Here is a 26,423-nt window from a genome sequence, read left to right on the forward strand (position 1 = left end):
TAACTTAATATTTAACATATCACTCAATTTTAAACAACCCCCCCCCAGTGGGCTTCCCCCATAGTCTCCAAAATTTCTGTGGGAAACACTGGTTTTTGTATTTATTTTTTTTTTTTTAAAAGTGAGAAATCAGCCCAAAACAGTTCATTTGTGGTCTAGGTAACTGTACAACTGATTAGGCCTATCATTTAAAAAAAAAAAAATTGTTTGTTTCCAGTCACCCGCCTGACCCTACACAAATATACCCGATCCTGACATTTCTGAAATGTTGAATTAATACGACCATTCATTTTAAGAGTTTCATGCATTGCAAATCATGAAAAATGCTTACCTTTGCTCAGAAATGATCATGGCTATGGGTGCGGTCATATTTGATGTACCACGCGACTACAGCGATAACGTACGGGAGTTCAACGTGATTCTAGCGGAACATGTCGAACAACGTAACAAAAACAAACACGACAAATTGAAATGCAATATTTAACATCCACTTCAATTGTCACAAAAACTGTTAAATGATTGTAAATATAATAAAAGCCGATTTTAAAAAATTGCAGATGTTTACAATGGTCATCATCCCTCCACACAAAATCACACGCTGCCATCCATGAATGCCCGCAATTTTAATTGTGTTATTGTGCCTGAAAAAGGCGCCAAGTTAGTACAGACAGCCGCCTCGAAAGGTTTGTACACTGATTCAATAACACTGTATTTTAATGAATATTAAAATAAATCTACTCTATACAGCTGTAAAATGGAAATGACTCCATTCCGGCCCTGTCCACAAATGTTTTTCTGTGCATTCCACAGACTTCTTGTGAGCAATAATATGAGAAAATTCTTGGCTTAGGTGTAACTCTGCCTACCTAAACTGGGCTTTGTTATCCATTAAACATCCTACTTATTGGACCTACATACACTACCGTTCAAAAGTTTGGGGTCACTTTGAAATGTCCTTATTTTTGAAAGAAAAGCACTGTTCTTTTCAATGAAGATCACTTTAAACTAATCAGAAATCCACTCTATACATTGCTAATGTGGTAAATGACTATTCTAGCTGCAAATGTGTGGTTTTTGGTGCAATATCTCCATAGGTGTATAGAGGCCCATTTCCAGCAACTCTCACTCCAGTGTTCTAATGGTACAATGTGTTTGCTCATTGCCTCAGAAGGCTAATGGATGATTAGAAAACCCTTGTACAATCATGTTAGCACAGCTGAAAACAGTTGAGCTCTTTAGAGAAGCTATAAAACTGACCTTCCTTTGAGCAGATTGAGTTTCTGGAGCATCACATTTGTGGGGTCGATTAAATGCTCAAAATGGCCAGAAAAATGTCTTGACTATATTTTCTATTCATTTTACAACTTATGGTGGTAAATAAAAGTGTGACTTTTCATGGAAAACACAAAATTGTCTGGGTGACCCCAAACTTTTGAACGGTAGTGTATAATTAGGACATTTTCATGGATCATACATCAATTTGATATTTAGTCGCAAGAAACTGTTTGTACCTACAATTTTAATATGGTTTTGAAAGGAAAAAAGAAAAAAAAAAATACAACCGTCCTACCATGAATTTTTTAGGTCTTGACAGGAAACAAACTTTTTTTTTTTTTTTTTGCTAGGCCTTATGAATCTATTTTTAAGTGCATTACTGAAAGAAAGACATATTACTGGTTTGTGAGGTCCTCTTAGAATGTGTGCTCGGGCACCCTCACATGCAGATGCCATGGCAGACAGGGGAGGAGTTCCCAGTAAATCAGTTATCAGATCCAACTACACACAGAAAAAAAAAAAAGAGAGAGCATTAAACAACATAGAATTTTTTTTTTTCATGCTTTCCCATTTTGGCCACTTGCCAATCCCCACCCACAATCCAGTTCTCCCGATCACACAATAGCTGCCAACTGGGGAGGGTAAAGATTACCATGTGCTTCCTCTGAAACACGTGAAGCCAGCCACATCTTTTCAAACTGCTATGCATGCAGCGTCACAGAACGGTGTAACACTCAGAGGAAAGCACCATCAGCCTTCTTTCGTATAGACCCTTTTCAGTCACGTGACCTTCGTAAACGCGACCACCATTTTGGACATGTAGTGGACTTCGGCTCGAATTGGTTTGAATGCGAGGAAGGCGACAAACGGAGAACATACAAGAAAAAGGAGTGAGATGCAGAAAACACCTTCGCTATCCAGCGACGTAGGGCATTTACAGGGCGAGCAGAGGGAGAAATAACAACAGTAACGACACATTAGCAACGCCGTACAGAAATAACGGTTTATGGCACAGACCCTTTCGGTTCTCGCTCATCTAGCTGCTACAATGACTGCTTAGACTGCAACAATAATACCTAACACACATTTAAGTATCCGTCGTAAAGACGTGAAACTCGTTGAGTGACGAGTGTGTTCATTGATAAGCTAACACAATCTAAAAGTAGACATACCATCACACTGCCCTGGGGCTGTGTACAGTTTACCTTCTATGGTTTGTGCACTCACTAGTTGCCATTACTTTCTCCAACCGTTGTTACAGATTACAGGGAACGGCCTGGATTTAAGAGACAAATACATGTTCCTCTTGTTTTGAACACTTATTTGTAGGCAGTGCTTAATTTGTAAAGTGGGAGGTCCCGGAGCGCAGAGGATGAGCGGCTCCGGAGCGGAAAAAAAGAGGAGAGGAGAGGGGAGAGGGGCGCGGCGCTGCGCTTCTGGGCATGTTTTGTAATAACACTGCAAATTAAATTCATCTGCAGATATTTTGTGGATGTCGTTTCATGAGAGAAATCACCAACAAGACAGATATCAAAATCAAACATTAACACTAAATAAACTTGCATTTTTTTATTTTATTATTATTATTATTATTTTTGTTACATAGTCAAAAGAGGTGTCGGATCACCGGATCCAGTGTAAATAGCTGCCGGAGCCAACGCCCGAGGTTCCGGAGCGCGCTCCGGCTTGCTCCCCCTCAAATTAATCGCTGTTTGTAGGACACTGCCTCTGATCTGTCCTACAGTCTACCAACAGCAAAGGAACAACGCTAGCTAATGTCGTTAGCTAATAGCTACTACAGAAGAACAAAGAGGTTACAATGGGTTATTTTAGCCTATTTGGTTACACACTCGCCGCCACAGAATGTTAACAGCAATGTAATGCCTTTTCTGGCTAATTTTATTTGTCTTACCTCCAACAAAGTGGTCACTACACAAGCGTTGGTATGCCGTTATCCATCTTCTCCGTCGGTCAGCATCTACCGGGATCCGATAAAATGATAACCCTTGCCTTGTTTGTTGATGGTTACTACATCCAGGTGCACAACAATATAGTGGCATGATGGAAGTCTTGCTGAAAATAAACACTTTCTTTGCTGCCGTTCCTCAATGTTGGCTGTGGTAAACTACTGGTAGTACATGTCCAAAATGGCGGCTGCGTTTGTCGTGACGTCACGTGAAAAGGGTCCATACATGAGCTCACAGACGAGTGCTAAGGTCACTGTTGCCCCTTTTCCACCAAAGCAGTTCCAGGGCTGGTTCGGGGCCAGTGCTTAGTTTGGAACCGGGTTTTCTGTTTCCACTGACAAAGAACTGGCTCTGGGGCCAGAAAAACCGGTTCCAAGCTAGCACCAACTCTCTGCTGGGCCAGAGGAAAGAACCGCTTACGTCAGCAGGGGGGCGGAGTTGTTAAGACCGACAACAATAACAAGACCGCGAAAGATCGCCATTTTTAAGCGACGAGAAGCAGCAGCTGTACAAACGCAAAGTCATCCATTATTATTATTGTTGTTGTTGCTGCTGCTTCTTCCACGTTGTTTTTGCTTCGATATTCGTGCCAAGGTTTAAGCAAACGTAGCGACGTAACTGACGTATACAGCGACGTAATGACGTATACAACGACGTAACTGATGTATACAGCGACGTAATGACGTGTCTTCTCTTAGCACTGCGAGCGATGGAAAAGCAAACTGGTTCTCAGCTGGCTCACAAGTTGAACAAGTTGTGAACCAGCACCAGCACTGGCCCCGAACCAGCCCTGGAACTGATTTGGTGGAAAAGGGGTATGTGAGAGTGAGAGTATACCATCCCTCCCAACCACAGAGCACAGGCAGTTTTACTCCCTTGCCTCCTGGATACAGATGCAATCGCCAAGCGAGAGCGTGAATGCTTTTCTGTTGCCCCACTCGAGAGTCCTTAAACAACATTTTTGATGTCTTATCCCATTATACAATTCATTTTACCATATTTTGCGACCTACGGTCATGGTATTACATCTTTATGAAATGTGGAAGAGAAATAGGTAATAAGGTAATACAATGGTTGTAATCCAGTACTTGGACAACCCGTTTTCCCATGCGGTTTCTGAACACCCATCTTTTAAACAGAACCCATCTTCACACTGCATGCTTCCTTATGGCCATGTATGAAGCAAAAGACCACGCCGTGTAGTGCAGTTCTGAGTCAGTACCTGCTGTATGGGGCTCTGAGCCTGAAAGAGGATTCGGCGACCCAGTAACTCCGCGAAGATGCAGCCCACAGACCATATGTCTATGGCTGACCCGTAATGGCGTGAGCCCATCAGAACTTCAGGGGCCCTGTAGTACTGCGTCACCACTTCCTGGGTCATGTGACGTGAGGAGTCGGGCTCTTCAACTCGAGCCAGACCAAAGTCACAAATCTGGTCAAACAAGAAATTAAAAGAGACGGTGCCGTCATAACCGTGATCTTGTAACCACAGCGTAAACACGGTCATGGCACCAACATTTCTCAACATAGTTTACATAATTTCAATCAAACTAGTCATTCCTAGACATCATTAATATGCTATATAGCCAAAAGCCTGTGGACACCTGGCCATCACACCCATATGTACAACTCTATACAACTGTATAGAATGTCTTTGTATGCTGTAGCATTACACTTTCCATTCACTGGAACCAAGAGGCCCAAACCCGTTCCAGCCCCTGTGCACAAAGCAATCTCCATGACAAGTTTGAACTGGAAGAACTCGAGTGGCCTACACAGAGCCCTGAACTCAACCCCACTGAACACCTCTGGGATTAACTAGCCCCAGGCCTCCTCGCCTGACATCAGTACCCGACCTCACAAATGCTCTTGTGGCTGAATGAGCAAATCCCCACAGCTCTGCTCCAAAAACTAGTGGAAAGCCTTCCCAGAAGAGTGGAAGTTATTAAACAGCAAAGTGCAGACTAAAACTGGAATGGGATTTTCAAAAAGCACAAACGGGTGGGGCGATCAGGTGTCCAGAAACTTTTGGGCATGTATTTTGAACAGCCATGTCTAATTTAATGAGCTTCCATGTACCTTGAGGAGACAGTTGCTGTTGACTAGCAGGTTCCCTGGTTTAATGTCTCTGTGCAGAATTCCAGCAGAGTGCAGGTATTTCAGGCCTGAGGGAGAGAAGAGGGAAAGAAGAGAGGAAAAAGGAAAAAAAAAAAATCACAGCTCAGTAAAGCTCAATTTACACACAGGTGTTTTGTACAATCTTAAATCTGTCCAACCCACGAAGATTGTGTATACAGTAACTGCCAGATGTGGACAAAGTACCCAACTTCATTACTTAAGTCAAAGTACAGATCCCACTGGTCAAATGTTACTCCGATACAAGTGAAAGTTGTCCAGTCAAATTTTTACTTAAGTTAAAGTACTGAAGTACTTACTTTTAAAAATACTTAAGTATTAAAAGTAAATTTTCTGTCAACGCATCGTTGTATTATTGCCACAACGCTTACAAAACCTAATGCCGTTACCAAAGACAGAAATGTGAATTCACAAAATGAACGCATGCTGTGCCATCATGGCGGTTTAACGTTAAGCTAGCTAGTCAGTGAAACTCCACCTGACATGCTAGCAAACGCTTTTCAAACTCGAAATCATATTGGGTAGCTAACGCTGCTAGAAAAAAAAGATTTCTACGTTCTGTTTATTTGACAAGATCATGCCAAAACATATTTCTGAAAGGACTTCAGAGAAGTTATTCATGTTAACATAACTCCGTTTTTACATGCTAACTAACAGTGTCCAAGTTAACTAGCTATGTGTTAATGTTAGCCGTGGACAAGGCGATGGCAACTTGGTGGGCAAATCCACAGAAAGTCATTTGACGAACCAGACTGTGTCGCTACTGCAACGTTACCTCTCGCTCTAAAAGCACAGACAACTTCGTTGCAAGCTTTCTCTTGGAATAAAACGTTTATATACCTCAATATGCTTCCACAGGTTGGATGGCGAGTTTTTGTAGGCCGTGATGTGGTTCGTTTTCGGCAAACATTTAAAATGAAAAGAATCTTTAATCCTTTCAGAAAACTGAAAAATGGGTTCTAGGTAAAGCCATGGGTGCGTGCATTCTCCAGAAGAACCGCCACATTTTAGAAAAAAAAGAAGAAAAAAAGACCATCCACTTTCCAAGCTGCTTCATAGTAACGAGTAACGAGGACCTTGATAGAAATGTAGTGGAGTAAAAAGTAGGATATTTGTCTTTCAAATGTAGTGAAGTTAAAGTCATCAGTTTACAAAAAAAAAATAATACTCAAGTAAAGTACAGATACTCAAAAGTGTACTTCAGTACAGTACTCAAGTAAAAGTACTTCGTTACTGTCCACCTCTGATAACTGCCACATAGATTAAGCATATCTAAGCCTTAATTTATGAAAACAGCAAAAAGTGTGTGGAAATATGGTTGGGTGATGTGGGAGGGAGGGAAAAAAAATCATCACTTGGACATTTTCCCATATATATTCCCATTTTTCAAAATTAATTTATTTAGCAAAAACTAATTACAGAGGCTCCAACTTGGGAAATTGCAAAGAGGGAGATTCTCCCTCTCTGCGAGTAGCTCGGAGGGAGACAAGTTTGAGCGCTGTAGGTGCGAAGCTCAGCTAGGGGGGTCCGGGGGCATGCTCCCCTGAAAATTTTTATGAAAATAGATGCTCTCGGGTGCATTTTAGTGCTTTCTGGGTAGTTTCCAGAAGCCATTATAAGCCTTAAGTCTTATCTGTATTTTCATGAAAAAGTAGGTCTATGTCTTGCAGGTTTGTATGGAATTTCATACTATGATATTCTATACATACCTGTAAACCAGCTATAAAACCATTAACTGATTAGAGCCTATATATCCAAGTAGTGCTGTGAGAAATGATAAAGCAAAACTAGAAAAATTTTAATTATTTAAGAAATAACATTTATTATTATGCATTCCTTTCCCTACTACATCTTCACATACAAATTCTTATAAACAGCAACTGGTTCATTTAAGAGCTATTCATTGTTAAACTGCCTATTCTGAAAAGCGCCGGAGACGCTGATTACATTTTCACTATCATTTTGTAAACAAGCAGTCCATTTTTACTGCATTATATATCTGATATTATCAAGAAATCTTCGATTTATTGTCGATTATTATATAGGTGTGTGTGTATATATATATATATAAAATGATATGAATGATTCACCACATTTCGTGTCAATTAAATCTTATTAATAGTAACGGATCTAGACAAATCCAGTGACTACGGACCAAACTTTAATATGCCTAAAGTCATGTGTTAATGTCAATAATGACTATTATAAATTGCCAATGGTAGACCCTCTGATTATAATGTTCTTCTAATAATATTCTAAGTCTAAGTTAGTAAAAGTCAGACAAGTTCGTTAGAATCTAACGTCTGGTCTGGTGATCTAACCTTGTCAGATATAGGACCGTCTTGCTGCTGTCCAGAATAGTCCGCCATTCGTCCCTGGCGACCATCGCGACGGGCGATCCGAACTTTATCTTGGGGATTTTCTGATGTTTTTTTCTTCGTAGTTTGGCTTTCGCCATTTCTACCAACAGAACTTCGTTTCATTATCTCATTCAAGAGAACATAAAGTTAAAGACGAGCAGGCGATAAATGCAGACGCAAAAAAACAAACAAAATGGTTGAGTGTCGCGGGTTTTCTCGTTCTCTCGCGCGTATCACTAATAGCGCCATCTGTATGCTTTATCGGTAACTGCCAAGACATTGGGTGGGCTCAAGTGTGTACCCCGCGGCGTACCGAATTCTGCTCGATTCATATGCGCGTGCTTGATCTGCGCACGCATGCCTCCGGCATTCACTCCAATCCCCCCATTACGCCAATCGGTGTACCGACCGGGGAATCGGCATATACCGCGGAGTACACACTTGAGTCCACCCATACAATGTCGGACACACGAAAAGCGGAAAGTCAACTATTAATTTTCGTCAACATAAACGTATCAAGTTATATATTTTTTTAACTAATCATGTGTAGTAAGGGCAGGCGGGAGATTTTTATGTTGTCAGCGGGGGGTCGGGAGGATTTTCTAAATGTTCCCTAAAGCGGGAGATCTCCCGCCCACGGCAGGAGAGTTGGAGCCTCTGTAATTAGCATGAAGACAGCTTTTAATTTTTTAACAATGGAGAACTACATCTTATCGAATCACTGTGTTAAGAAGTTTGTTTTCCAACTGGAAACCGGTGTGCAGAAATGATGAACACTTTCAGCCTTCAACATTCTGAAACTTGTGACCAGAAAAGTGTACAAACACTATCAGGTGCTGCGTCGGCCTGGCTGGAGCGTCTAAGGCCGAGACCATAATAGCACAGCTGGCTAGGTTAACTTCAGATGTTGTACATTGTTTTCCTAATTGCCCGGCACTACTGACTATACAGTATTACTCCAGACTATTCTTAACTGCCCCTCTGTGAGCTTTCAGACATAAATAGGCTCGTGATGCTAAATGGAATTGACTCATCCCCTGGTTTCTCAGAATAACTCACCCCTGAGTATCTGGTAGAGGAACACTTTTATGTGGTCGGTGGTGAGAGGCTGAGGAGACACTATGACTTTGTGCAGGTCACTCTGCATCAGCTCTGTGATCACATATCTACGGCATAACTAGAGTCAAGGCACATGTTTCTATAAAACAAAAAATTAAAAAATAATAATCCTTTCCATTGACCTGGCTACGGCCTTATAGAACCGGGGGGGGGAATTATACATACATACATACATACATACATACATTTTATATATATATATATATATATATATATATATATATATATATATATATATATATATATATATATATATATACACACACACACACACACAGTGGTGGTTGAAAGTTTGTGAACCCTTTAGAATTTTCTATATTTCTGCATAAATACGACCTAAAACATCATCAGATTTTCACACAAGTCCTAAAAGTAGATAAAGAGAACCCAATTAAACAAATGAGACAAAAATATTATACTTGGTCATTTATTTATTGAGGAAAATGATCCAATATTACATATCTGCGAGTGGCAAAAGTATGTGAACCTCTAGGATTAGCAGTTAATTTGAAGGTGAAATTAGAGTCAGGTGTTTTCAATCAATGGGACGACAATCAGGTGTGAGTGGGCACCCTGTTTTATTTAAAGAACAGGGATCTATCAAAGTCTGATCTTCACTACACATGTTTGTGGAAGTGTATCATGGCACGAACAAAGGAGATTTCTGAGGACCTCAGAAAAAGCGTTGTTGATGCTCATCAGGCTGGAAAAGGTTACAAAACCATCTCTAAAGAGTTTGGACTCCACCAATCCACAGTCAGACAGATTGTGTATAAATGGAGGAAATTCAAGACCAGTGTTACCCTCCCCAGGAGTGGTCGACCAACAAAGATTGCTCCAAGAGCAAGGCATGTAATAGTTGGCGAGGTCACAAAGGACCCCAGGGTAACTTCTAAGCAACTGAAGGCCTCTCTCTCATTGGCTAATGTTCATGTTCATGAGTCCACCATCAGGAGAACACTGAACAACAACGGTGTGCATGGCAGGGTTGCAAGGAGAAAGCCACTGGTCTCCAAAAAGAACATTGCTGCTCATCTGCAGTTTTCTAAAGATCATGTGGACAAGCCAGAAGGCTATTGGAAAAATGTTTTGTGTGCGGACGAGACCAAAGTAGAACTTTTTGGTTTAAATGAGAAGCGTTATGTTTGGAGAAAGGAAGACACTGCATTCCAGCATAAGAACCTTATCTCATCTGTGAAACATGGTGGTGGTAGTATCATGGTTCAGGCCTGTTTTGCTGCATCTGGGCCAGGACGGCTTGCCATCATTGATGGAACAATGAATTCTGAATTATACCAGCGAATTCTAAAGGAAAATGTCAGGACATCTGTCCATGAACTGAATCTCAAGAGAAGGTGGGTCATGCAGCAAGACAACGACCCTAAGCACACAAGTCGTTCTACCAAAGAATGGTTAAAGAAGAATAAAATTAATGTTTTGGAATGGCCAAGTCAAAGTCCTGACCTTAATCCAATGGAAATGTTGTGGAAGGACCTGAAGCGAGCAGTTCATGTGAGGAAACCCACCAACATCCCAGAGTTGAAGCTGTTCTGTATGGAGGAACGGGCTAAAATTCCTCCAAGCCGGTGTGCAGGACTGATCAACAGTTACCGGAAATGTTTAGTTGCAGTTATTGCTGCACAAAGGGGTCACACCAGATACTGAAAGCAAAGGTTCACATACTTTTGCCACTCGCAGATATGTAATATTGGATCATTTTCCTCAATAAATAAATGACCAAGTATAATATTTTTGTCTCATTTGTTTAACTGGGTTCTCTTTATCTACTTTTAGGACTTGTGTGAAAATCTGATGATGTTTTAGGTCATAATTATGCAGAAATATAGAAAATTCTAAAGGGTTCACAAACTTTCAAGCACCACTGTGTATATGAGTGAGCAGCCATCAATCTAGTATGAAGTTATACATGCCAAAATATGAAAGGATACATCTCTTCAAAGCAGTCAATCTGTGGAGGCTGGAGTATATCCAGAGCAGACAACACCTGAAAACATAAATCACTACAATAATTCAAACTTCAATTCGCTTTCAACCATTCAACTTACAAATCTTTCATCCATAAATGGTTCTGTAAATAGTTCGATTTAACCTTTTTTTCGCTCATGAGTGCATAAATGTCAGCCAGGTTTAGACTGTACCATTACAGCAGCCTCAAGATTATTACTCTGTACGATAACGTGTCCTACATGTCAGATTACTCGATGAAGATCTGCTAACTCAAGTCATCTCCATTTTATCTGTATAGCACTTTTAACAACAGACAGACATTGTCCCAAAGCGGCTTTACAGAAATATATTAACTCCAGGTATAAATATATCCCGAACGAGCAAGCGAGGGATGATAGTTGCAAGGAAAAATCTCAGACGACGTGAGGGAGAAACTTTGACAGGACTCAAAAGAGAACCCGTCCTCATCTGGGTGATGCCGGATTTGTGGTTATAAATAATTTCCCTTCTTTAACTATAAAGATGGACCTCTGATTAAAGAATCAGCACCATGTGCATTACAAACAGAAACATACTTCAGTGAGCTTGACGTAATAAGGATTAGCCTGTTTTCAAAATCTCTATCCAAGTTCATTTTTAAGCCATTCGGGTAATAATAAAATGTTTATTAAAAAGTCACTGAACTATTAATAGAAAACCAGCAAAGACAGAAGACGTGCTTTGAAAGAGGTGTTAAGGAGGCCATCTATGCCAAAGTGGAGCAGCCCTCATTAAACAGAGAAGGGGGTTTGAGACACCACCTATCCCCAACCTACAGTACATCGTTGTGTTAAAAACTGTACCGGTTGTGTTAAAAACGGTACTTTACGGATGAACCAGCTTGCTCTACATCACAAATAAGGAGAGGGGAACCACCGTAAGCTGCTGGGAACACCACCTTCTCTGGCAAGAACACTTCAGTGACATCTCAAGTAGTCATGTCACTGACATCTCATGCCACGTACTGATCATGTGTCGGCTGTGTGTATTTTTGTCAGATTTACTTCCTGTCATACCTTTATGACTGAGTGTTGTAAAAGCAGACACACTCAGATTTTAATGAAAATTTTTAACACTACTGCTGTTTTGTCACTGGGTGTTTCTGGTTGCAGGGGCACTAAACTGGCTGTCAGTGGGCATGTCATATTATGCATCAAAGGCCAATAATCTCAGCCAAAGAGTTCTTTTCAAAACCGTGTCTGCAATGTAAAGACAGCTCAATAAAAGCACAACCTTCTTCCAAGACAGCCAGACTCCCACAACATTTAGATACAACCCAAATGTAACACCTGTTCCAGCAAATGAAATGCTTCAGACACTAATTAGAAATTATGGTATTTTGGAATTGGGTCGGAGCTAAAGCCTTGGGAATAAAGAACGATGGCTGGAATGATTATGGTGTAGTGATTTGCAGACTGGGTCACATGGATCCATCATGCCCTGTCTCAAGCTAAACAATAATAATAATAATAATAATAAAAAAAGCCTCACGTTGTCATGTTTGAAGAAGCACAACATGCGGAGCTCCCTGAAGACACGCTTACAGGAGACCAGATTCTGGAAGACGTTTGGCATTTTCTTGAGAGCAACTTTCCGTCCATCCCGGGGGTCCGTCACTGACCTGAGGGGGTAAAGACAGGCTACATTACACAGCTGTTCCTCCACAACACATTTTCCTAAATGGGACAAAACATTACAGTGGTGTAGTAGTTAGCACTGTCGCCTCACAGCAAGAAGGTTCCGGGTTTGAACCCCACAGCCAGAACAACGGGGGCCTTTCTGTGTCGAGTTTGTGTGTTTTCTGCATGTCTGGGTGGGTTTCCCCTACAGGTCAAAAACATGCAGGTTAGGTAAAATACCCAGCCACTGGGGTTACACAAGCCAGTGCATACTTAGTACCCATCCCAAGCCTGCAAAGCTTGCGTCAAGAACAGCATCCGGTATAAAACCTATGCCAAAGGGGTTGAAAATCAACCGGGGATTTGCCCTGCATTCTCCTGTTGTCTTTATGTGACAAGTCAAATAAATTAAATAACTTATTAAATTCTTGGCACGGTGGTGTAGTGGTTAGCACTGTCGCCTCACAGCAAGAAGGTCCTAGGTTTGAGCCCAGTGGCTGACGGGGGCTTTTCTGTATGGAGTTTGCATGTTCTCCACATGTCTGTAAGGGTTTCCTCTACGGTCCAAAGACATGGAATTAGGTTGACTGGTGGCTCCAAATTGACCGTAGGTGTGAATCCATCCATCCATCCATCCATCCATCCATCCATCCATCGCCACTTATCCTGTTCTACAGGGTAGTGGGCAAGCTGGAGCCTATCCCAGCTGACTATGGGCGAGAGACAGGGTACACCCTGGACAAGTCACCAGGTCATAACAAGACTGACACATAGAGACAAACAACCATTCACACTCACGGTCAATTCAGAGCCACCAATTTACCTAACCTGCATGTCTTTGGACTGTCGGGGAACCCGGAACACCCGGAGGAAACCCATGCATACACGGGGAGAACGTGCAAACTCCCGTAGTTGTGAATGTGAATGGTTGTTTGTATCTATGTGTCAGCCTTGCGATGATCTGGCGACTTGTCCAGGGTGTACCCCGTCTCTCGCCCATAGTCAGCTGGGATAGGCTCCAGCTTGCTGTAGAACAGGATAAGCAGGGATGGCTGGATGATCAAATTCCTGCACATATGTTATTATCATGTTGTTACACGTTATTATCTAGGGGGAACAAGTTACCCTACAAGATTTAAGGAAATAAATAACCTTTCAGGCAGGGGCGTGTTTAGCCTATTTTTGGGGGTGCTCAAGCACCCCCAAAAACGAGCTCAGCACCCCCTAGCTCAGCACCCTCAAAAACACTGCTTTTGGACGTAATTTTCAGAAATAAGTGCCCTTGCGCACTGCGCAATGAATGTGTGCGCGGGCGTGTGTGTGTTCTTGAATTCACCTGTTACGTGATAGTTCTATGACCAGTAAAATACCTCTCCTCATTGCGTCCCCTCTGATTGGGTTGCCTGTCTGCGCAAGTGCTTGCTACGACATGGTGTTTTTTTTAACTGGATTCCACGCCGATGAGGAACTCGAAGTAGCACCTGAGTATTACTGGCATAGCGAGATGTGAAGGTACGGACTGGAGTTACAATTGTTAAACACAACACAATAATATGCATAATGCAATATTGATGTTCCCTGGTCTATGAACAGAATGATAAAAATGACATTTATCATCCATATCGAGATACTTTTGTGCAGAGCTGTACAAGTGCTACGGTGCTAGACCACCGTGTGTTAGTCAATTTTATTTAATGTAACATAGCGGTGACTAATGTAAACTAACGTAAAATCATAATAATACACACTATTATTACACAATACACAATAACACATTAATTAACAATTACCACTGTTCAAAATGAATAGCTCCAACATTACAAATGCAGTAGTAGGTCTTGTTTAGTTAAAAATATCACGTAAATATTAGTGCTGTCAAAAACGTCGCGTTATTAACGCGTTAACTTGACTCAATTTTAACGGCGATAATTTTTTTATCGCGAGATTAACGCTCTGTGACATGATGTAGGTTTTTCATAAGCATTTGAAACTGCCAGGAACTTGGAACAGAGACTTTGCTTAGAAAAACGATAGCAGCTAGACTGTAATGCCCCGCACAGCCAGAGTCCTCTGCCCTCCTCCCCCAAAGAATCAGCGCGGGCAGGGCGCGCTAGTAGAGATGGGATTTATGGCTCTTTGATGGGATCCGCATCTTTGTGATCCGTTCTTTGAAAAGAGCCGTTCAAAAGACTGGCTCATTTGGCTCTTTTTAAATATTTATTCAGTTTTAAGAAGACAGCGTCTAAAGAAGCCAGATCCCTCTGAACTGTAAACTCAATGCTATCCCAGAAATCTTTCCTGTAATATGCAAATTTGGCCGCCTCTGATTGGACAGCGCGACGCATCAACAGGCAGAAAGTGTAAAAGTACAAAATGTGTTAAGTGAGCTGAAACAGTAAAGATCAGATTCAATGCAATATTTATCAACGAACAACTTAAAGTTAATATAATAGTGTACTTTATATTATAATCAAGCATGTCAAGCCTACCGGCACTGTGTAACCTGTCTCTCTGATTAGAGTTGTAGACTAACTCAAGCAGTAGCACTCATGGTTCTTTTGCTAGCCCCGGTGCTTGGCTTAGGTTTCACTTTGCAGTGGCTGTGTCAAGACGTGTTATGCTTTGCAATAAAAAAAAAAACAAAAACATTGGTACAAAGCAAGCCCATTCACTTTTTTATGCTGTTAAGAGAATTACAATGGTTTTTCATGTGACAAAAATGTGCGATTAAATTAACTATGACAGTCGTGACATTAATCGCGATTAAATATTTTAATCGCTTGACAGCACTAGTAAATATTTGTGTCAGTGGTTGTAAATGTGTAGATATCATAGTTTATTGGGTCAGCTTCTGTTAAAACATCGCATAAGTCTAGTCTTGTCTAGTTAAGTCTAGTCTAAATGCGGAATAAACGTGGAAATCGTTCAAGCCAGATGCCTCTGTCAGCTCTGGGGGCTAAGCACCCCCAAAGATCAGATGCTAGAATCGCCCCTGCTTTCAGGCTCACTGTGCAACATATAAGAAGAAGTGTCAATAACAAGTGCAGACAGATGACTGCACTCACCACACAACACCAAAGGCTCCGTAACCGATCGGCCTGTCGGGCTCCATCTCAGCCGGGCAGGGCACCTCACTGGCCGGGCTGCTGTGAGGCTGAGGCACCGCTGCGCCTCCACCTGTGCTTCCTCCGACAGCCGACGGGTGTCTCGGGGTCTCGGCCGGCTGACTGGGCCCGGCTGGGTTCTGTGAGCCGTTTATCCCGCTGCAGGCTGCGGTACTTCCTGAAGTGTTCACACAGAAATATTTGTGGCCCAAATCCGAGCCTGGGAACAAGTTTCCACACACAGCGGGCCGAGCGGAGCCATGGAAGGCCATTTCTCTTAGTGCGAGCCGGCGGTCCGGGAGGATTGGCTACGTTCAGCCGCGCTTATTAATCCCATTAATAGACTTAAAATTGCAAACAGTTAAAAATTTCCGTGCGTTAAAACGCCATTTTTATTTTTTGCGTTTGACAGCAACAAACGCAGCTAAATACTACAAGAGTTGCTCATACCGGACTATAATCTCCTGCGCACACACACACACACAACTTGGGTATCTTAGCTAGCTAGCTAAAGGCTCGGTGAGGTAGCTTCGGGTTTACTTTTAGCTAAATAAGACACTACAGACGGCGCATGTGGCATAGTCCTGAAAGCAAGGGAACAAAATCATCATCACTGACAGACGGCTGTCTGTCTGTCCAGACCATAAACGGTAGCCTGAGTAGCTAGGCTAGTCAGCTAACCTTCATCCTATGCGTCAGGACAGCGAACTAACCTCAAATTCACGTTACTTTACGCAAATAATCGTCCGTAAATTGTCTCCGGCTTACCAGGCGCACACGCAAACACTTCTTCAGATTGCGCAGTAGGAAACCGAACTATACCTCTAATAACCTAATTTTTTGGCACAGGCAATTCGAGCTAATCATCTTTGTTTGCTAGCTAACCTTCGTTCAGTTTGGGGAACCGGCTAATTAATACAGTTCCGTTAGAAGACCGAATACTGTGTGTATAAAGACGTAACTATTAAAATTCACGCCATTATTATAAAGATCTAGATCTTAAACCCTGTCGGTGCTAAAAGGGACCCGGAACCGACTGCGTTTCTGATTTATTAATGTTTGTAAATCCGTTGCAGTGCAGTATCCGACGTTAAACGAGCAAAACAAGCTGTGTTTTGGCTGCCTGCGGGTCGCTGTGTTGTTTTTCCCTTCAACTCCTTTCTGCTTGGACTCCAGTCTTTCTGTGGCTTTCTCTTTATCTGCAATCAGCTGTTGGAAACAGTGGCAGGCCAGGATGAAGGAGGAGGAGGAGCTGGTGGATGGAGAAGGAGTGAAAATGGGGGAGGGTAGCACTACCGGTGTAAACAAGCCATGAGATCAGATTTTAACCATTTCACTGCCTTTTTATTTTTGAAAAGCCGAGGTGGATAGGACTGTCGCCTCACAGCAAGAAGGTTCTGGGTTCGAGTCTGCATGTTCTCCCTGTGTCTGTGTGGGTTTCCTCCAGGTGCTCCGGTTTCCTCCAAAGACATGCAGGTTAGGTTAATTGGTGGCTCTAAATTGACCGTAGGTGCGAATGGTTGTTTGTCTCTGCAATAACCTGGCGACTTGTCCAGGGTGTACCCCACCTCTCACCCATAGTCAGTTGGGATAGGCTCCAGCTTGCCTGCGACCCTGTAGAACAGGATAAGCGGCTATGGATGGATGGATGAAAAGCCGAGCAGATTTCAGCAACACATAGACTCCGTGCTTTTTTTTTTTTATCAATGTAGGGTTCAAGGTGGGCGGCACAGTCGCCTCACAGCAAGAAGGTCCTAGGTTCGAGCCAAGCAGCCAGCGAGGGCCTTTCTGTGTGGGTTTCCTCCAGGTGCTCTGGTTTCCCCAACAATCCAAAGACATGCAGGTTAGGTTAATTGGTGGCTCTAAATTGACCGTAGGTGTGAATGTGAGTCTGAATGGTTGTCTGTGTCTATGTGTCAGCCCTGTGATGACCTGGCGACTTGTCCAGGGTGTACCCCGCCTTTCGCCCGTAGTCAGCTGGGATAGGCTCCAGCTTGCCTGCGACCCTGTAGAACAGGATAAAGCGGCTAGAGATAATGAGATGAGGGTTCAAGGTGGGCGGCACAGTTGCCTCACAGCAAGAAGGTCCTAGGTTCGAGCCAAGCAGCCGGCGAGGGCCTTTCTGTGTGGGTTTCCTCCAGGTGCTCTGGTTTCCCCAACAATCCAAAGACATGCAGGTTAGGTTAATTGGTGGCTCTAAATTGACCGTAGGTGTGAATGTGAGTCTGAATGGTTGTCTGTGTCTATGTGTCAGCCCTGTGATGACCTGGCGACTTGTCCAGGGTGTACCCCGCCTTTCGCCCGTAGTCAGCTGGGATAGGCTCCAGCTTGCCTGCGACCCTGTAGAACAGGATAAAGCGGCTAGAGATAATGAGATGAGGGTTCAAGGTGGGCGGCACAGTTGCCTCACAGCAAGAAGGTCCTAGGTTCGAGCCAAGCAGCCGGCGAGGGCCTTTCTGTGTGGGTTTCCTCCAGGTGCTCTGGTTTCCCCAACAATCCAAAGACATGCAGGTTAGGTTAATTGGTGACTCTAAATTGACCGTAGGTGTGAATGTGAGTGTGAATGGTTGTCTGTGTCTATGTGTCAACCCTGTGATGACCTGGCGACTTGTCCAGGGTGTACCCGGCCTTTCGCCTGTAGTCAGCTGGGATAGGCTCCAGCTTGCCTGCGAGCCTGTAGAACAGGATAAAGCGGCTAGAGATAATGAGATGAGATGAGGGTTCAAGGTGGGCGGCACAGTCGCCTCACAGCAAGAAGGTCCTAGGTTCGAGCCAAGCAGCCGGCGAGGGCCTTTCTGTGTGGGTTTCCTCCAGGTGCTCTGGTTTCCCCAACAATCCAAAGGCATGCAGGTTAGGTTAATTGGTGGATCTAAACTGACCGTAGGTGTGAATGTGAGTCTGAATGGTTGTCTGTGTCTATGTGTCAGCCCTGTGATGACCTGGCAACTTGTCCAGGGTGTACCCGGCCTTTCGCCCGTAGTCAGCTGGGATAGGCTCCAGCTTGCCTGCGACCCTGTAGAACAGGATAAAGCGGCTAGAGATAATGAGATGAGGGTTCAAGGTGGGCGGCACAGTCGCCTCACAGCAAGAAGGTCCTAGGTTTGAGCCAAGCAGCCGGCGAGGGCCTTTCTGTGTGGGTTTCCTCCAGGTGCTCTGGTTTCCCCAACAATCCAAAGACATGCAGGTTAGGTTAATTGGTGGCTCTAAATTGACCATAGGTGCAAATGGTTGTTTGTCTCTGCGATAACCTGGCGACTTGTCCAGGGTGTACCCCGCCTCTCACCCATAGTCAGTTCGGATAGGCTCCAGCTTGCCTGTGACCCTGTAGAACAGGATAAGCGGCTATGGATGGATGGATGAAAAGCCGAGCAGATTTCAGCAACACATAGACTCCTTGCTTTTTTTTTTTATCAATGTAGGGTTCAAGGTGGGCGGCACAGTCGCCTCACAGCAAGAAGGTCCTAGGTTTGAGCCCAGCAGCCGGTGAGGGCCTTTCTGTGTGGGTTTCCTCCAGGTGCTCTGGTTTCCCCAACAGTCCAAAGACATGCAGGTTAGGTTAATTGGTGGCTCTAAATTGACCGTAGGTGCGAATGGTTGTTTGTCTCTGCAATAACCTGGCGACTTGTCCAGGGTGTACCCCGCCTCTCACCCATAGTCAATTCGGATAGGCTCCAGCTTGCCTGCGACCCTGTAGAACAGGATAAGCGGCTATGGATGGATGGATGAAAAGCCGAGCAGATTTCAGCAACACATAGACTCCTTGCTTTTTTTTTTTATCAATGTAGGGTTCAAGGTGGGCGGCACAGTCGCCTCACAGCAAGAAGGTCCTAGGTTTGAGCCCAGCAGCCGGTGAGGGCCTTTCTGTGTGGGTTTCCTCCAGGTGCTCTGGTTTCCCCAACAGTCCAAAGACATGCAGGTTAGGTTAATTGGTGGCTCTAAATTGACCGTAGGTGCGAATGGTTGTTTGTCTCTGCAATAACCTGGCGACTTGTCCAGGGTGTACCCCGCCTCTCACCCATAGTCAGTTTGGATAGGCTCCAGCTTGCCTGCGACCACAGGGTACAGGACAGAACAGGATAAGCGATTACAGATAATGGATGGGTTCAAGGTGAAGGTGGGACTTCATGAAGAATCTGCTTTGAGTCCTTTCTTGTTTGCCATAGTGATGGATAGCTTGACGGATGAAACGAGGCAAGAGTCACCATGGAACATGATGTTTGCGGATGATATTGTGATATGTGGTGAAAGTAGAAAGGAGGTTGAGCTGGGTTTGGCGAGATAGAGGCATGCATTGGAATGAAGGTGAGCAGTAGCAAAACAGAATATATGTGCATCAGTGAGAATGGGGATGACAGTGTAGTGAAGATGCAAGGAATAGGCGTAAGATACAGCTACATGTAGGGCTACAGATAAGGGATGGATGGCGCTCAGTTATGGAATAGTCTTCCTTCTACTTTAGTCAATCTTTGTTAAATTTTAAGAAAAATGTTAAGGCTTATATAATGTTATGACTTCTATTGAGAATAATGATTTTTTTAAATTAATTTTTGTATATTTTTATTAGTATTAGGTTTATATCTCTCTTTCATGCCACATCTTGTATTATGGGGACCACAATGGAAATAAGTTTTTAACTTTTTTGTGTTATCCCCGGCAATACCAACACTATTTTTGTATTTCATGTATTTTTTATACTCATGTTTATTTTGGATTATTTTGTTACGTTTATCATTTTTATGTACTGTATTATTGCCAAATAAATCAAATCAAATAAAACAAAATTACCAAGACATGCATCATGAAGTATGGAAGCAATTTTGATTGTAACCAAACAAACTAGCTTAGTCTTGTAATTTACATGAAAGTGTATTGACTTAAAGGTGCATGAGATAAGGCCAGTCCATCCATCCAGCCGTTATCAATACCTCTTATCCTAAAAAGGGTCACAGGTGAGCTTGAGCCGATCCCACCTAACTTCAAGCAAGAGGCAGGTTACACCCTGGGCAGTTCATGGGACTAACACAGAGACGAACAGCCATTCACACCTATGGGCAATTTAGAGTGGCCGTTTAGCCTAATGTGTTTGGACTACGGGAGGAAACCGGAGCACCTGGAGGACACCCATGCAGGCATGGGGAGAACATGCAAACTCCACACAGAAAGGCCTGGCAGGGTCAAATCCAGTACCTGCTGGCTGTGAGGCAACAGTGCTAACCACTGCACCACCCTGCCAGTAAGAATATAGTCTTAAAAAATAAAAATTAAGTCTAATGTTTAGGTGTCTGTCATTTGAATGATTTTCTTTGCTCCTTGAGCCCACTGTGCCATTCACACATATTATGTTCATGAAGCCCCACTCCCAGGATCTTTAATGGGATTCTGGACCAGAAGTCAGTTTTCCAAACTGGTTTTTCCTCACAACTTAAAACACTTATACCATATGTAGAAGGCTTTAAAGAAAAACACAACCTACTGCACCTTTAAATGCACACCTGAGTGACACACACACACATCACTATTTGGATATAAATAAGCAAATAAGAGCATTTGATTGGATAATTACTGCAGTGATTATGTTTCAGCTGGCAAAAATTCTTTTAACCCTGACTGATGCAGTGAGTAGCTTCTCATTTCTTCGAAGTGTATGTAATGCCTTTTTGTAATGTTTTAAAATGAATATACATCATTAGTAACGAGCAAAATGAATTAATAAAGTGTGTAGGGGGGAATAGTATAAATTATTTGTTATTTTATTATCAAGCACAAAACTATCGCTCAATCGCAGTTTCCGGATCCCAGAAGGCAGCAGCCTTGCCTCAGGGCTAATCTCGCATGGCGTCACGTGTGGAACTCCGGTTATCTGGGTCATTTCCATTCATCTGACTCCGTGCTTGTTTACTCAGAGAGATTGGATACTGTTGTGGGAATCTTACAAAAATAACAATGGAAAAGCGCTGCGTTGTGTTTGGATGTTCAAATTCCTATGCAACGAGACATTTGGTTCACGAATTTCCAAGAAAAACACAAATCTAAAGTGACAGTGGGTGAGGTTTGTACAAACAAAGTGGGCAGATTTCGTGTCGCCTACTAATAATAAATCTGATTCATCAAGTGTTCATCACCACCAGAACAACCACATGGGAATTATTAAAGCAAAAAGAAACTCATTTATTTAATAAATAACATTTGATCTGATATTTGGACAGTTTGTCGATTCCCCCATCATCTCACACACACACAGTGCACCAGACGCAGGATTATGAGCAACATTTACACGCTCACGACATCCGATCTTCTCATATCTGATGCACTTTAATAGGAAGAAAAATGCGCGTGCGCAATCATCTCATCTCATTATCTCTAGCCGCTTTATCCTGTTCTACAGGGTCGCAGGGAAGCTGGAGCCTATCCCAGCTGACTACGGGCGAAAGGCGGGGTACACCCTGGACAAGTCGCCAGGTCATCACAGGGCTGACACATAGACACAGACAACCATTCACACTCACATTCACACCTACGGTCAATTTAGAGTCACCAGTTAACCTAACCTGCATGTCTTTGGACTGTGGGGGAAACCAGAGCACCCGGAGGAAACCCACGCGGACATGGGGAGAACATGCAAACTCCACACAGAAAGGCCCTCGCCAGCCCTGGGGCTCGAACCCAGGACCTTCTTGCTGTGAGGCGACAGCGCTAACCACTACACCACCGTGCCGTCCCGTGCGCAATCATCATTAATTATTTACTGAAATCTGTTAAATGCTCTCAGATTGCAAAATTGCAAGACTCGATTTGTTTTTAGTTTTGTTCAGGAAAACACAAAAGGTAATCACTACATTCTGCACATCTCTTTATCTGTCTATCTATCTGTCTCTCTCTCTCTCTCCATCTCACACGCTATAGAGGAAGACTGTTGTGAACTGAGTGAACTGGCAGTTTTTCGTCTTGGGGATTCAAAAAGATAACCATTTACTCCGGAATATCCTTGATAATCATCTGCCCCTTCATCTGACATATAAGAATCCCAATCACTATCAGAATTCTCTCCAAAACGTGATTCCATATCAAGACTGATCTAACCACTGCTGTGCACACGAACAAAATTGATATCTGGATTGTTACACGTGTGACGTCACACACCCTTTCGGGATCTTCCAGATGAGTCTCAGCAGATTCCGTGAAAATCGGCTGATCTTATTGCTTTTACATCAATTTATGGCCTTTTGGATCGAAAACACATGGGCAATCAACATAATGATTGTTGCTTTGTACAAGGAAAAAAAGTGCGGTTTAGAGGCATTACATACACTTTAAAAATTGTGTCAGAAGATGTATCCCGTGGTTGTAGAAAACATGTTACTGTGTTTCAGAAAGGTCAAATTATTGACCTGCATCAAGCAAAGAAAACACCTAAAGAGATTGCTGAAATTACTGGAAATGGGTTAAGAACTGTCCAACACAGTAACCTGGAAGGATAGTGGTGAACCCTCAACTTCATGGAAGAAGTATGACTGGAAAAAAAAAATCTTGACTGACCATGATCAGAGATCACTTAAACACTTGGTGAAGTGGAATCGTAAAAAAAAAAAATAGAATTCACAACTATGTTTAATAGTGAACGTAAAACTGTTTCCACATGTACAATGTGATAAGAACTCACAGGATTGGGACTAAACAGCTGTGTGACCATAAGAAAACCACTTGTTAGTGAGACTAATCAGAAGAAAAGGCTTCGGTTTACTAGGGAGCGTAAAGATTGGACTCTGGAGTAATGGGGAAAATGTCATATGGTCTGATGAGTCCAGACTTACCCTATTCCTGAATAATGGGTGTGTCAGGGTTAAAAGAGAAGAACATGAAGAGATGGATCCATCATGCATAGTGGCCACTGTACAAGCCTCTGGAGACCTTGTTATGATTGGGGGTTGCTTCAGTTGCTCAGGTTGAGGCTCAGAAATAATAAAATGTGATAATAAAATGAAGTCAGCTGACGACCTGAATGTACTGAGGGGACCAGGTTATCTCAATGCGTTTTCTCTTCCCTGATGGCACGGGCATAAAATTATGGCTCAAATTGTGAAAGAGTGGTTCAGGGAGTATGAAGAATCATTTTTCACACATGAATTGGCCGCCATAGAGTTCCAACCTTAACTCCATTGAAAGTCTTCAGAAAGTCTTCCATTCATCAAGACAAGATCTTGGCGAAAAATTAATCAATAAGTGTTGTGAAATTGCATAAGGTTTTTGAAACAACACCACAGCAAATGTGCACCCGAAGGCTAAAGACGGTCCAACCATATATTAGTGTGCGCATTTTATATATATATATATATATATATATATATATATATATATATACTACCGTTCAAAAGAAGTTTGGGGTCACCCAGACAATTTTGTGTTTTCCATGAAAAGTCACACTTTTATTTACCACCATAAGTTGTAAAATGAATAGAAAATATAGTCAAGACATTTTTCTGGCCATTTTGAGCATTTAATCGACCCCACAAATGTGATGCTCCAGAAACTCAATCTGCTCAAAGGAAGGTCAGTTTTATAGCTTCTCTAAAGAGCTCAACTGTTTTCAGCTGTGCTAACATGATTGTACAAGGGTTTTCTAATCATCCATTAGCCTTCTGAGGCAATGAGCAAACACATTGTACCATTAGAACACTGGAGTGATAGTTGCTGGAAATGGGCCTCTATACACCTATGGAGATATTGCACCAAAAACCAGACATTTGCAGCTAGAATAGTCATTTACCACATTAGCAATGTATAGAGTGTATTTCTGATTAGTTTAAAGCAGGGGTCACCAAACTACGGCCCGCGGGCCGACTCCGGCCCGCCACCTCCCTTTGACCGGCCCCCCAGCCCCTCTGCCCCCCACCACTTGAACCGGCCCTATGAAGCAATCCCCAAAAGTGGTTATGGCATATTTTTTTTTAAATTGCTTTTTGGCAAATAATAACATGTCTGCATCTTGTATTTTGTTGATTTTATCAATTAAAATTGATATTTAGTTATAAAATGAACTATTCATATTTTCCGAATTTTCGTCATATGCTCGCGATCAAGCAGTGACAGGCAGCGCATGCGCAGAGAACCGTCAGTGTTCAGGACAGCAAAATGGCGAGCGGTCAGCGAAAAGCTGACAGAGAGTGCAGAGTTTTTAAACAACAGTGGACACTGATTATTTTTTCGTTCAGTGTAAGGACCGTGCAGTTTGTCTTGTATGTAAAGAAAGTGTGTCGGTTTTCAAAGAATATAATCTGCGTCGTCACTACGAAACCCGCCACAAAGAGTATGCTAGTTTGCGAGGGCAAACAAGAGAAGACAGGATTCGGAGGATGAAATGCGGACTGGCTGCACAACAGAATGTATTCCTTCGCCAAACCCAGATCAACCAGGCTGCTGTCCGAGCTAGCTATAAGGTAGCTCACCTACTAGCTACCCATGGAAAGCCATTTACTGATGGGGACTTTGTTAAAGTATGCATGCTTGCTGTGGCCGAGGAGGTGTGTCCCGACAAGAAGTACAAATCAACAAGTACAAATCCAGCTCACCTACATATACTACTGATTTTGATTCCCATTATTCTGTATTATGCTTTAGTTTTGACCTGTAAATGGCCTACTGCTCATTTCATTTTCACCTTGACCTAAAAAATGTTTACTGAACATGCTCAAATGGATAGGCATAAGAGCTGGCTAGTTGATCTATTGCTCATATTATTATAATTTGACTGTTTTTTTTTTAAATGTATTTATCTTCTAGGCCTATTTATTTGACCTTTATTAAGTGCTGCACACAATTATTAATAATATCAACAGGCCTACCTACAATTTATAATTTTTCACTCACCTCTCCAGTGACAATCACCTCAACTAGGCAGATGTTTCTTACCTTGACAGCTTTGATGTTATTTTTATTAGAAAATAAATAAATGGAATATCTGTGGTATTTCAAATTAAAACAAAGTGTGAAGACTCGAGTACTACTTTTGCAAACCACTAGTAAAGATAAACAAATATGTGCCAGGAATCAAGTGTTGATATCATAGTGTGGATATAGTAGTGTTGATATAGTAGTGTGGATATAGTAGTGTGGATATAGTAGTATTGATATAGTAGTGTGGATATAGTAGTGTTGATATAGTAGTGTGGATATAGTAGTATTGATATAGTAGTGTGGGGATATAGTAGTGGGGATGGCTGTGGCAGGCTAGTAATCTCTACTACACAATGAGGCCTGCTGGTGGTCATATTTGTCTGGGTCATACAATTCTATGTTATATAGCTGACCTGACCCCGGCCCCCCATCACAGTCAGGAACGACAATGTGGCCCCCAGAGAAAAAAGCTTGGTGACCCCTGGTTTAAAGTGATCTTCATTGAAAAGAACAGTGCTTTTCTTTCAAAAATAAGGACATTTGAAAATGACCCCAAACTTTTGAACGGTAGTGTATATATATATATATATATATATATATATATATATATATATATAAAATGTATATACACGTGTGTATGTATAGATAGATAGATAGATAGATAGATAGATAGATGTGGACAAAGTACCCAACTTCATTACTTAAGTCAAAGTACAGATCCCACTGGTCAAATGTTACTCCGATACAAGTGAGAGTTGTCCAGTCAAATTTTTACTTAAGTTAAAGTACTGAGGTACTTGCTTTTAAAAATACTTAAGTATTAAAAGTACATTTTCTGTCAACGCATCATTGTATTATTGCCACAACACTTACAACACATACCGAATGCCGTTACCAAAGACAGAAATGTGAATTCACAAAATGAACGCATGCTGTGCCATCATG

The 26,423-nt window shown here is 42.4% G+C and overlaps 1 protein-coding gene across 2 annotated transcripts in view; it reads right to left on the reverse strand.

The window, feature by feature from the left end:
- The window catches only part of nlk1 (nemo-like kinase, type 1), a 39,459-nt gene extending 22,621 nt beyond the window's left edge, over nucleotides 1-16,838 (reverse strand). For both annotated transcript variants that reach the window (XM_060901842.1, XM_060901841.1), the window contains exons 1-7: nucleotides 15,549-16,838; nucleotides 12,356-12,485; nucleotides 10,807-10,862; nucleotides 8,798-8,904; nucleotides 5,322-5,407; nucleotides 4,465-4,674; nucleotides 1,675-1,776 (exon numbers count right to left, since the gene is read on the reverse strand). In XM_060901842.1, coding sequence (XP_060757825.1) covers nucleotides 1,675-1,776; nucleotides 4,465-4,674; nucleotides 5,322-5,407; nucleotides 8,798-8,904; nucleotides 10,807-10,862; nucleotides 12,356-12,485; nucleotides 15,549-15,859 — 1,002 coding nt within the window. In that variant the 5' untranslated portion in view covers nucleotides 15,860-16,838. The remainder of the gene's footprint in view (nucleotides 1-1,674; nucleotides 1,777-4,464; nucleotides 4,675-5,321; nucleotides 5,408-8,797; nucleotides 8,905-10,806; nucleotides 10,863-12,355; nucleotides 12,486-15,548) is intronic.
- Nucleotides 16,839-26,423: the final 9,585 nt, after the last annotated feature.

This window comes from Neoarius graeffei, chromosome 20 (genome assembly GCF_027579695.1).
Source record: "Neoarius graeffei isolate fNeoGra1 chromosome 20, fNeoGra1.pri, whole genome shotgun sequence".
In the NCBI taxonomy this organism is placed as follows: domain Eukaryota; kingdom Metazoa; phylum Chordata; class Actinopteri; order Siluriformes; family Ariidae; genus Neoarius; species Neoarius graeffei.